At 39.8% G+C, this 13,990-nt stretch overlaps 1 protein-coding gene across 1 annotated transcript; it reads left to right on the top strand.

Moving 5' to 3' along the window:
• Positions 1–12,045: 12,045 nt before the first annotated feature.
• LOC145053918 (uncharacterized) lies at positions 12,046–13,164 on the top strand. Its single transcript, XM_079002041.1, has 2 exons — positions 12,046–12,441; positions 12,724–13,164. Exons 1-2 carry the CDS (start codon positions 12,046–12,048, stop codon positions 13,162–13,164), a joined length of 837 nt encoding a protein of 278 aa, XP_078858167.1.
• Positions 13,165–13,990: the final 826 nt, after the last annotated feature.

The raw sequence follows: 13,990 nt of genomic DNA, 5'->3' as shown, positions 1-13,990 counted from the left end.
CCTGATGTTCCCTTTCTACTCGTCGAGTATCCCTCTTGGCTCGACGAGATCCTCGTGGAAGAATCGCGGGGCCACCCCGACTCCACTCGCCGAGTCTGAAGAACAGCTCGACGAGTCCCAGTCAATCTCCAAGCTACTCGCCGAGTCTGTTCATCGGACTCGGCGAGTCCATGCCATGCAGTCGATCAAACTGCTTCCTGAGATAAGTTTTGTCCCGAAATACACAAGCATGGGACCTTCTGGACCTCTAAAGGTCCTAATACAGGGTTATAGTCGTTTGGGTAACAAGGCAATAATCCATCTAATCACCAAATGGGTTCCATAAACCCTAGATCCATACACACATCAATATAACAGAAATGATCCGAAATATTACCTGAATAACGCACTCTCTGTGTCCCCAAACCTCAGAACTCGAATCCCTTGCAGTTCCTTTAGCCAAGACTCCCCTCCTCCTTGCACCACAATTTCTTCAAATCACCAATGGCCTTCAATCTTGCTCTAGATGCCCACAGCCGCTTAGGGTTCTTCTCAGTAGGCTAAAAGACGGACAATGACGGCATATAGTGCCTTATATACGATCCAAAACCAAACGGCTAGGGTTTCCGCTGAACAGCGTCGACTCGCCGAGTCCATATTTGGACTCGTCGAGTCCAGTCGCGATCCCGCGATCAAGTCTGCGATTCTACTCGGCGAGTCTAGGCTCCAACTCGCCGAGTCCCCTCTTAAATCACCCCAAAAACATAATTTAATAATACCTGAGATTCCGGGCTGTTACAACTATGCCCATTGAGCAACCCGAACTGATTCCCGAGCAATCTGAGGAAGGGAACTACAGCCGCCAAGTGAGTCAAGTTGGGACTCAAGGTGAGCAAAGGGATGGCCCAGAAGGGAGAAACAACAAGGATGGGCGGATGTACAAGAACTTCTTGGGTGCGAAACTACCAAGCCTCTCAGGAAGCCCAAAGCCGGTTGAGGTTATGGATTGGATCTCTGAGATGGAGATGGTGTTTGAGAGCTGCAGCTGTAATGAGAAACAGAAGACTGTCTTTGCAGTAAGACAGCTGAAAACTGGAGTCTTGAGCTGGTGGAAGCTATTGGCAGATACGATGCCACGAGGAGAAGCCTTAAGGATGTCGTGGGAAGAGTTTTTGGAACAGTTGAAAATGCAGTACTGCTCGGAGGTAGATCTGATAGACCTAAACAACGAGTTTCAGAACCTGAAGAAAGGGAAGATGAGTGTTGATGAGTATGTCACCGCATTTACCGAGAGGATGAAGCTATTTCCCTACTTGGTGCCTACTGAACTCTCAAAGATTGATAGGTTTGCTAACGGACTGCCCACTGACTTTGGTCCAATGGTCAAAATGGCAACTACCTTAAAAGCAGCTATTAGGGCAGCTAAGAACGTAGAGGCCCAGATAAGAGAAAAGGGTCTAGAAAAAGATAAGGCAGGAGAGAAGCAAAATTTTGAGGGATCTTCGAGGTCGAACAAGGAAAGCAAATTCTCAAAACTCGGAGGAGCAGATGGAGGTGAAACAAGATGGTGTGATAAATGCAAGAAGAAGCATGGTGGGAAGTGCAACGAAGAAGTGACTTGTTACAAGTGTGGGAGGACGGGTCACTATTCCAAAGACTGCACACATAATGACAAAGTATGCTACAGATGTGGAGGCAAGGGGCACATGTCCAGAGACTGCCCAAGGAAAAATAAAGCAGCAAGACCAGAAACGCCACCAAGGCCAAGGGCATTTCACATGATCCTCGACGAAGCAGAGAACCATGCGAGGAATCAAGAATGAGGACTTCTTACCCGAAGATCGGATTATGCAGTAGCCATAGTTTCGTATGATGTAGCCTAGTAGAGGCATAGTCTAGGGTGAACTTGAACACCTATGTAATCGTTTCAAGAATTAATATAAAACCTTCGTTTTGTTATCTGATGTGTTGAATGATTGTATGATTTGCTGCATGGTGACTTGAGAAAACTGCGAGACAATACTTGGGACGAGTATGAGTAGGTGTGAATGGTAGTAGAGGCCTATACTACCGGAAGCACAGGACTCACACTTGGATCAGGGAAAGTCACAAGGTTACCAAGAAGCTAGTAATTGATTTCGTTTTATTCAAGTGTGTTGTTACCATCGTTTCGGTAATGACTAAGAAGATTGTTGATATTCCGACCCTAGTGGTCATATCGAATCGAGTCCGACTACGATGAGTATGTTGTGTGGCTCAGAGGACCAAGTTTGATGTAGCGTCCGACTTAAACCAAACGGTTGAAATCAAAGCGATCAATAGAAGTATCGCACTCGTTGTTAAAGAAGTTGGTGGCTAGAAATGCCTAATGTTAAAGTGTGATTATATCACATTAGAACATGAAGGAAGGCATAGTCTGTTTTAGAATTTAACTCTAAGAGACCTAAGTCTAAGTGTTGCAACATACGATGATAGGTCATTAGAATATGACACATCGATCTATAGTAATAATAAAAGAACTTATCTCAAGTCCGTATCCAGCAAGGATCGAGATTGTGACTTGAAGGTCATAATTTGGAGTCTAACCTGAGGTAGAGAGCAGGTGCATGATCGAGTACTCTTACAGTCAATGAGTTTAAGAGATAGAATTGAAGGAATGTAGAAGTTATAATTATTACCTAGGATGAAGAGATGACGTATGGAGTCATTATATGACCCTGTTTCGTTGATGATTATGGGACGTAATCATCCAAAGGGGGAGATAATTGTAACGCCCGCAGATCCGGGCTAGTCAATTTAGAGGCAATAGGGGTTGAAAACGACTTTTCGACAAAAAGATTATTTAGAATAAATAATCTTAACCAAGTTGTAGAAGATGTCACAGGGTTTCCGTACATATACAGAACGCCGAAATCCGAGTTATAACGAAGAAGTTATGACCCGTCGAAGTTTCGCGTCGGAACCGGCACGGCGCCGGGAAGCGTAAATAGTAAATTTATGATAGAGCGAGATTTAGATTTAGCGCTCTAAACGAAAGTCGTAGAATATGTTAAACTAAGAACTTCGATAAAAAGAACGCCCAAATCTGACTTCGTATGAAGAAGTTACGATTTTTCGAAGTTTCGGATTAGCAGTGTACAGTCCGAAATTCGAATATTAGATCGAGCGATTTTTAGCCGACACAACCTAAACGAGAATTGAAGATCTCATTATTAGTAGCGTAACAATAAAAAGACAGACGAAAATGGACATCGGATGAAGAAGTTATGAGATTATAACGGACCAATCCTGTCCCGGCTTGTTAAAAATATAACTTTAAAAATAAATTCAAAATTAGCCGAAGGAGTCTAAACGAAAGTTGTAGAGTGCGTCTCCACCTACGCATGGATATAAAGAACGTCAAAAACGGAGTTCGTATGAACGAGTTACAAATTATAATAGCATATTTACGTATTAAAATAAAGTATAAATCATATATACGTACACATATATATACATATGTATATATCATTAGAAAGGTATCGACGATGCGGTCATTATAAGACTAATGTTGAGTTCTTTCGACATTAGTTTAGTACAAATATCTTTAAATCTATTTAAAATAGTATTATAAAGGGGTGTTTAGTTGTTTAGATAACTATAAGGTCATTAAGTAATTATGGGGGGTAGTTTTTGTAAATTCAATTACTATAAATAAGAGGCTTGGGCTCTCATATTTCTTGCACCATTCTCTTGATTCAAAAGTCTTTCTCTCCTTATCCCCCGAGCATTTCGGTCCCTCGTGATTCGACTTCTCTTTCTGTAGTTTTAGTATAGTAAGGTGAGCGCTGAAGCGCTGCACGGATCTTTCTTAGAAAGATTCAGCGACGAAGTTCTGCCCCTACAGAGCCCGACTCCTAGCTAAAATCCCCTTGTAAGTAAGTTATACTTACCCTATTTTAAATATAGTTTATATTTAAAATTAGTATTGTTATTATAAATTTATAATAAATATTTGAGCTATTATTATGACTTATATAAGTGTCGTTATAATATCTTTTTAACTACTCGCGGTACGGGGAATCTGGTTTAAAGGGCCGCATAGGGTTGTTGGATTTCAGAAGTGCTATATGCCAAAATGGTCCTGCCCTCCGGTGTTTTATGTCTGGCCCCTGTCTGTACATAGTGGTTGGAAAGTATTGTTTAAACGCTTATATAATAATAATAATAAGACTAATAATTAGTCACGGTAAATATTAGACTAAAATCTAGTGGTAATAATACTAGGTTTCGTCGAAGGAAATTATTTTAAAGTAAACGAAGCGCTGTCCGAGTACCGAGTCACCACCTTCTCAAGTGAGTGCATAGTTACTTTCATCTTACACATAGATATGAAGTATTTTATATAAACTACGTGCTATGTGTGCACATTATCTGAATACTTGCTGTCTATGCTGGTTGAACGTTTTATACATGTTTTAAAGGACTTAAACTGTATACGTATTTTATATATACAAAAATGTTGGGTATGAGATGGGTAGATGAATGATGAGAGATAGAAGATGACGTGAGTATACATTGGCAGCTACAAACTTAGTGCCTACGGGACAAACACCGGTAGCTATGGACTTAGTACCTTTTAGACGTTGGTAGCTATGGATTTAGTACATGTAGGAATTGGTAGCTATGGACTTAGTACCTGTTGAACATTGGTAGCTATGGACTTAGTACCTATTAGATAAAGACTGGTAGCTATGGATTTAGTACCCGATGAATAGACTATAGCAGCTATGGAATTAGTGCTTTATGAACGAACATTGGCAGGTATGGATTTAGTGCCAGTCCCATAACCCTGGAAGTAAGGGACTTCGAAATAAACGAATGCAGGATAGATGACTCTTAGGTTAAATCCTTAAAGAGTAAAGAAGATAATGGGGATGGGTAATTGGGTTGATTGTTTGATTGAACATAATAATTATATTATTGTGGGTTGAAAACCCTATGTACTCACCAGGTTTCCCAACCTGACCCACTCAGTTTATGTATATCACAGGTGACGAAGTGAAGTGACATTACACTGAGAGATTTAAAAGAGATGTAGATCACTAGTGTAAATCATTGTAAGTCTGTTTATGCTTATGTTTCGGTATTAACGATAACATCCCAAACATTTTAAAATGAAATAAATACGTTTCTTCGAAAATGTTTTAATAACGTATTTACCATGTTTTTCTGGGAACAAATTCCGCAACCTTTTTATAAAATGAAGTACTCTGATTTTTATAAAGCATAAACAAAAATCGGTCTTTTCGGGCCGTGATTTTGGGGATGTCACAGCTGACACAACTACGTTTTATGTGGCAGGATTTCAAGATGGAATCAGCAAAGTAGATCTGCGTAGTGTGTTTGACAGATTTGGCCACGTATCGGATATTTACATTGGTGGGAAGAAGAACCAACGTAAGCAGAACTTTGCGTTCATCCGATACACTGGTGTGAAGGACATAAGAACCATGGAAGCTGATATGCAGGGTGTCAAACTCTGTGGCATTACTCTTACGTCTAACTTGGCCAAATATCAAAAGGAGAAGACCCCCTATAGAGTACCTCTAAGGGGTAGACAAGTCGAATCACATTCTGCCTTCCGGGAATGTAGCGGTCCAAAATCCTTTGCACAAGTGGTGTCAGGTACCGGTTCTCGTAATAGTAACTCTGCCCTCACCCCTTCCCCCCATCCTGCTTAATCCCAATACAACCTTCAGTGAATGGATATAGAAGAAACTTTTGATTGGCGAGGCTCATAGCCTTGACCATATTGCCAACCTGCCATCTCCTACTTTTACGTCGGAGGATACTAAATACCTTGGTGGGCTAAGGATGGCCATCAAATTTAGCTCATCCAAGGATGCACGTGAGTTCTTGGAGGACAAAGCTAGATGGCAAGAATGGTTCAAGTGGATGATATTAGAAGATCAAAAGAATATGGGTTACGAAAGGTTGGCTTGGTTGAAGATTATCGATGTTCCCTTAAAATACTGGGATGTAGATAATTTTTCTCGGATTGCTGGCAGATTCGGGAAGGTCTTAATTCCATTTGATAATATTTTTGACAGTAGAGATCTATCTATGGGTAAGGTGGGCATGTTAACATCGCGTACGAAGTGGATTAATGAAGAGATTCAAATCACTGTTGATGGTGTAGTGCATGTGATTGGAGTAGTCGAGTACACTGACGATTGGTCGCCATTCAAATCGTGTCACTTTGATAAGGTAGCAGATGAGTTTGACCATGAAGATAGTGAAGAAGAAGACGTAGAAGAGGGTATCTCTGAAACATGGTTGCAGGAAAATGATAAAGATTTAGAGGAGGGTGAATTCCGACTTGGTGGCTCACCTGAATTCCAACTGGAGAAGGTGAGTAATAACGATGGTGCTGGAAAGTCTCCGGGGAACCTTGTAAATGAAATGGATGTGACCGTTGAATCGACGGAGAAGATTTCCCTGGGCGAGAATTGTGTGAATGCGGTTAACGAATGTGTAACGATCGGAGTTCCCCATGACCTAAAAAACAGCGGGATAATTGAAGATTCGGAACACAAAGGAGTAGAAGATCCGATGGTTATGGGTGTGGACACCAATTTACACGTTAATGGGCCTATTAATTATTCTGGGTTGTGTGATAGTATCGGCCCACTTCCTATTTCTTCTCCTCTAGTCCAGAGCGGTGATTCTTCATCTCGTTCTTGTTGATGCAGTAGTGGACCAAAAATTAAAAGAAGGAAAAGATCTAGAGGCTGTCGCTCCCCCCCTGTGTGGTTCCTTCTTCGGTCAACAACCTGTTATCCCCGAATGGCAATGATTCTCGTTCCCTCAGCAATTCTGCTTCACTGGATCTTAACAAGGACCCTGTCCCCTCTGAAGCGACTAATCATGCTCCTAACGGTCTAGACGAGTCTATTTCTAGCGAAATACGGCAAACGGTGGCCATAGGGACTGAAATTGGCTTTCAAATGGAGGCTGACAACCACATTCTAGCTGAGGTGGTGGGTGGTTTGGGTGTAATTGCTCCAAATCAATGAATTTCCTGTCACTTAATGTAAGAGGGGTGGGCGAGGTTGCGAAAGTGGGTTGGGTAAGAAGATTGAAGATCTCTCACAAAGCCAATTTTGTAGGACTACAGGAAACTCAGTTAACTGTCTCCTCTAATATTGATGTCAAAGGGTGTTGGGATTCAAACGATTTTGACTTTGCTTGTGTGGATTCAAGTGGTCGTTCGGGTGGACTGATCTCTATATGGGATACCACATGCTTCCAGAAATTAGAAGTAATCAAGAATCGATACTTTCTAATTGTCATTGGTAAGTGTAAGAATAGGGAAGCAAACCTGAATATAATTAATGTTTACGGCCCCCAGTCTCGTTCAGATAAGAAAAAGGTCTAGAATGAACTACTTGGAATTATGAATGAAAGAACAGGCATGTGGGTTGTGTTTGGTGATTTTAATGTTGTGAGAAATCCCAGCGAAAGGTGTAACTCCCAATTCTGCCCTTCTAGTGCTTTTGCTTTTAATAGATTCATACAAGGAGCTAATCTAAAGGACCTCAATATGGGTGGGGAAAAATTTACATTTATGAGTCGAATTGATGCCAAACTAAGCAAGTTGGATAGATTTCTGGTCTGCCCAGTCTATCTATCCTCCTTTCCTCTTAGTGCTGTAACGGCTCATCCACGTGAGCTATCCGACCACAGTCCCATTACCTTAATTTCTGTTATGGTAGATTTTGGTCCAATTCCGTTCAAACTTTTTAACTAATGGCTTCTCAGAGAAGGATTTGATCAAGTTGTTATTGATTCATGGAACAATTTTATGGGGTATGGTACCCCTGACGCGTACCTGGCGGCCAAACTCAAGTTCTTGAAGGAGTCAATTAAGAAATGGAGAAGAGATGTTGAACAGGAAGAAAAGAAGGTGTATAGTGATAATATGGTCTTGATTAAAGACTTTGAGAAACTTGCGATGTCCAGGCCCCTCTCTCATGCTGAAGTGGAAGGCTGGAACATTGGGATCAAAAAGATATCGGAGTGGGAACGCTTTAAGGTCCTTGATTTGAAACAGAAAGCTAGAATAAAATGGACCGTTGATGGTGATGAAAACAGTAAATTTTTTCATGGATACATTAACTGCAAAAATCGAAGGAATCTTCTTCATGGTCTCAAGATTAATGGTCGCTGGACAACAGAGGTTAATGAGATTAAAGGGGAAGTTTTTAGATTTTTCCATGACAAATTTACTGAGGTTCATGTTTCAAGACCCAAACTAATCAATTCGCATTTTAAGTCGATTTCCATGATGGGTGCCATTACAATTGAATCCCCTTTCTGTATTGAGGAGGTTAAGGCTGCGATTTGGGATTGTGGAGGTGAAAAAGCCCCGGGTCCGGATGGTTATACCTTTAAGTTTCTTAAAATTTTTTGGGACATCATTAAATGTGACGTGATGAAGTTTGTTAAACATTTTGAGGAGTTCGGATCGCTTGCTAGGGGATGTAACTCGTCATTCATCACTCTAGCTCCTAAAATCAAAGACCCATTATCATTGAACGACTACAGACCTATAAGCTTAATGGGATGTATGAGTAAGATCATAAGTAAAATTCTTTCCAATAGGATGAAATCTGTTATTGGGAAGGTAATCGGAGATGAACAATCGGCATATGTGGAGGGGCGTTGTATACTTGAAGGTCCGCTTATGATTAATGAGGTTTGCTCATGGGCGAAGAGGGATCGAAAAAAAAATCCTGCTCTTCAAGGTTGACTTTGATAAAGCCTTCGATTCCGTGAATTGGCAATATTTGGATTCGGTCCTTGAACAGATGGGTTTTGGTAATAAATGGCGGATGTGGATTCGGGGTTGTCTGTCTTCATCTAGAGCCTCAGTGATCATTAATGGATCCCCGACGAAAGAATTCCCCATATCTAGAGGCGTTCGTCAAGGTGATCCTCTATCCCCGTATCTTTTCATTATAGCTATGGAAGGTTTAAGTGTTGCTCTCAAAACTGCTTGCAACAAAGGCCTATTCAGTGGTGTCTAAATTCCCAGAAATGGTCCGAATATCTCCCACCTATTCTACGCTGATGATGCGTTGTTCATAGGCGAATGGTCTCGGACTAACCTAAAGAACCTTGCTCGTATTCTGAGATGTTTTCACATCTCATCGGGTCTTAAAGTTAATTTTCAGAAATCGAAGGTATTCGGTATCGGAACCTCTGTGACGGAAGCTGTGAATTGGGCTAACTTATTGGGCTGTGCTGCGGGTGCTCTTTCGTTCGCTTATCTTGGTGTCCCAGTTGGCGCAAATATGAATTTAATTAAAAATTGGAAGCTAGTTATCAATAAATTCCACTCCAAACTATCCTTATGGAAGGCTAAAACCTTATCGTTCGGTGGTAGATTGACTCTAATTAAGTCAGTTCTTGGGAACTTGCCTACCTATTACCTATCGCTATTCAAAGCTCCAACAGGTGTGTTAGATGAACTGGAGAAGATTCGAAGATCTTTCTTATGGGGTGGGTGTGATGAAAAGAAAAAATTCACTGGGTTAGTTGGGATAAGGTGCTAACAGCTAAATGTAATGGGGGTTTGGGAGTGGGTTCCATAAAAGCCTTAAATATTGGGTTACTTGTTAAATGGTGGTGGCGACTAAAGAATGACAGACATTCCCTGTGGGCCCGGGTGATTTGTGGGATCCACAACTTAGCGGATAAGCCTTTTGATTATCTTTCTAGAAACACATCTTGTGGCGTTTGGAATAATATCTGTAGAATTAAAAAGACACTGCTTGAGCTAGGTATTGACGTCCAAGATATATTCAGATTGGTGATTAAATCTGGGAATGAATCCCTGTTTTGGTATGATTCGTGGCTCGGGTCAGGTAGTTTAAAGGTAAAATATTCGTCCTTATTTGAATTGGAATCCAGGAAACGATGCACTGTAGCTGACAGAATTGGTGGTTCGAATTATGGATGGAATTGGAAGTCTAGTCCTGCTGACCTGGGATTAGACTCTGTTGTTAGCACCCTTTCTATTGATGTTTCTAGCATTCATTTAAGGACGGGCTCAGACTATTGGAGTTGCAGGCTAAATGCTGATGGCAGGTACTCAGTCTGCTCTCTCAGGAAGATTGTTGATTCTATGTATGGGAACGTTCCTGATACTTTGGATATGGTATGGAGTAACGTGATTCCAATCAAGGTGTCATGCTTCATATGGAGGGCTATCCAAGACAGAATTCCTACAGCTCTAGCTTTGGAGAAAAGGGGTATTATGGTAAACTCACTGCTATGCAGTGCCTGTATTGGGTCGCCTGAATCTACCAATCATGTTTTGATGGAGTGTCCGTTTGCTACTGCGATAAGAAATAACATCTTAAGCTGGTGTGGTGTACCAAGTGACCTGTCCTCATTCAATAATGTAGGTGTTTTTCTTCGTCTGGCAGCCACCTGGTGTAACAACCAATGGAAAAAGGAAAGGTTTGTTGTCATATGCTATTGCTTGCTTTGGAATCTATGGATGTTTAGGAATAAACGATTATTCCATACTGAAGGTACTTCGCCTCTTCACGGTTCCGAAAGTATTAAGCTAATGGCCTTTTATTGGCTGAAGCACATGGATAAAAACGGAATATGTAGTTGGAATGAATGGTTAGTTTCTCCTTTTAGTGCTTTGTAATCCTTTTATGTATTTGTACTGTTCCTTCTGGTTCCATTTTCTAGCTTCTTGCTAGATTTGGATACCTTTTTTATAATATATTTGCCGTTTCCAAAAAAAGATTAGGGACTAATTTTTTTCCAAAATTTAAGAAAACGACTATGATATTCGTGAAGAGCAAATCGCAAATTCACGATAATACCTTTTTGGCATAAAGCTAACGTAAACTCTCGCGATAATCCAACTATTGACATGAACACTAAATTTTTTAATAATAGGCAAAGTTTTTATAGATATTTTCATAAACAAAAGAAATATTACAATACGCAATGTGAAAATAACTAAACAACCATGAGTAAGATAACATTTGTAACTTTATTTTCTTTTTTCTTCAAACTACCTTTTTTGTTATTCTCTTTAACTCTAACTATATTTCCTTCAATTTTCACTGTTTATATTTCATATATGAGTGTATTTCAAGAAGAAAATCTTTATATTTTTATCATGTTAGTTTTTTTTTTTTTTTTTAAATTAAAATATCACATTAACCATAGCTGAAAATTATGAAATTTAATTACAACACAAACCTTGAAATAAACCTTCCAAAAACTTCTACCATGGTTCCACACAGTCAATGACAAAAATAATGGAGCTTACATCACAATGATTGTTGGAATCCTAAGTCGAGTAGGACTTGGAGACCAAGCAAAAGCAACTTAGTTTTTAGGAAACTATGTTCAAGTCAGTTTCTAGTATCCTAATTGTGATCTAATTACAAGTCGGTAGATTAGAATATATATATATATATATATATATATATATATATATACATACATCTTGTTTAGCTGTGTAGGGTAAGAGATTGTATTCACAAATTGAGTTTTGAGTTATTTTCTCATTTAATCAAAGACATAGTTTGATTAATTGTTTGTGTTATACATTCAATTGGTATCAGAGCTTAGGTTAAGAAGCTGTGAGATCGAGTTGTTTACCTATTGACGAGCTAGGTCAATATGTCAGACGTAGAAGATGGTGCAGGGCCCTCCTCCATTGAGAGTGAAGGAGGTTGGGACAACCACAATCGCATGTCCGATGCTTACTTCCACCAACTATACCGTCTAGGCACTAATGATGAAAGTAGTGCTCAGAATTCACAAAGCTTGGGCAACGATTGATCCAGGAACAGACGATAATGATGAAAAAATTACCTGGCAATCGGATTGTTGTACCAAGAAATACCAGAATCGTTGACTATGCAACTGGGAGATGTCGAATAAGCTAAAGTCCTCTGGAAATCGATCAAAGCGAGGCACGTTGGTGCCGATCGAGTGAAAGAAGCCCGACTTCAAACCCTAAATTCCGAGCTCGACAGATTGATGATGTCAGAGAAAGAATCAATTGATTCCTTCGCCGGGAAATTATCAAGAATCGCCTCCCAATTGGCGTCACTGGGAGAAACCATCAAAGAATCGAAGATGGTGAAGAAGCTGTTAAAATCCGTACCAAGAAAGTTTTTGCATATCGTGGCGCCACTTGAGCAGGTTCTCGATTTGAAGACAGTGGGGTTCGAGGACATCTTCGGACGGTTGAAAGCTTACGAAGAGAGGGTAAAGGAGGCGGATGATAGTGGTGAAGGATCAAGGATGTTATTTGTAAAATCAACGTCTCGAGGAGGTGGCTCGTCGTTTGGTGCGGGTAGCTCGTCAAGAACAAAGGGAAAGGGAAAGTGGAAAGGATCAAATGGTGGATCAAATGGGTCATCTGGGTTAAATCAAGTAAATGGGTCACACAGGTCCAATAAAGCCAAATCAGCCCAAGAACAAAAACCCAATAACAATCGATCCAACCAACCCAATTCTAATTATGATGCTAATCAGAAAAATAAAAATAAAAAAGACCGGTCCAAAATTATTTGTTACCGGTGCGATAAGTCGGGCCACTTCGCGTCTCAATGTCCGAACTGAATTAAAAAATTACAAGAAAGTAATTTTGCCGAATATGACGATACCGATGAGACCGTAGTTTTACACGAGACCATATTTTTAAACGAAGAAAAGGTGATACCGTCTCGATACGAATCACAAGAAAACGACGTGTGGTATTTGGATAATGGGGCGAGCAATCACATGAAGGGAAATCAGTCATTTTTCTCCAAACTTGATGAAGGCATAACCGGGAGGGTTAAATTCAGAGATAATTCGTGTGTAAAAATAAAGGGAAAAGGTGCTTTACTTTTCCAAGGCAAGAGGGGTCAACAAAGGCTTATGACGGAGATTTACTACATACCGGATCTCAAGAACAATATTATTAGTCTCGGACAAGCAACCGAAGCCGAGTGTGATATTCGAATGAAAGACAACTACTTAACCATGCACGATGCCGATAATTGCTTATTAATAAAAGTACAAAGAACTCCAAACCGCCTTTATAAAATAAAATTACAAATTGGAGTTCCTATTTGCCTTCATTCGAGACTAAGTGAAGATGTGTGGCGATGACATGCAAGACTTGGGCACATCAATTTCGAGTCGATGAAAAGAATGTCCAATAAGGGTTTAGTCAAAGGGTTACCTCAATTTGATCATGAGAATCAATTGTGTGGATCGTGCTTGGTGGACAAGCAAACAAGAAAATCATTTCCGACTATGACGACATACAAAGCAAAACAACCATTGGAACTAGTTCACAATGATTTATGCGGTCCGATCACGCCGGCAACCAAGGGTCAAAATCGGTATATTTTTACACTAATTGATGTTTTTCACGATTTGTCACACCCCAAATCGGTATATTTTTACACTAATTGATGTTTTAATTAATTTATTAAATCTTGTAAGGATTATCTAATTAAATTAAACAATTAATTTAATCCTAATCCATATCCCTTCTAGATTTCGAAAATATGGGGATAGGATAATTTCCTTATTTTTCTCAATTATCCAATAAGGCAACTATTATCCAAAACAAAGAAACCCTAATCTTTATAACATATTTCGAAATTTTCAAGGGAGGAGGCTAGGGTTTTCAAAACCCTAACCCTAATTTCGATTAGGGTTCTTTAGAGGCTAGGGTTTTCAAAAACCCTTTGATCCACAACCCTAAAAATCGAAAAAATGGCCTTTAGGGTTTAATAGCTATAAACCCTAATTTGCAATTCAACAATTATAACAATTCAATTTAAAACAAACAATGGCTCTGATACCACTGATGGGTTTTAGGTAAAACAAATAAACTAGAAAACAATTCCTAAGTTCACTTGCAACCTACTTTGGATCTATGTTTTATCGATTGAACATACAACTTTGAATTGCAAAACAAGAATCC

The sequence above is a fragment of the Lactuca serriola genome, chromosome 1 (genome assembly GCF_051521515.1).
Source record: "Lactuca serriola cultivar US96UC23 chromosome 1, Lser_US96UC23_V15, whole genome shotgun sequence".
Classification (NCBI taxonomy): domain Eukaryota; kingdom Viridiplantae; phylum Streptophyta; class Magnoliopsida; order Asterales; family Asteraceae; genus Lactuca; species Lactuca serriola.
This window is presented reverse-complemented; position numbering and strand designations above follow the sequence as displayed.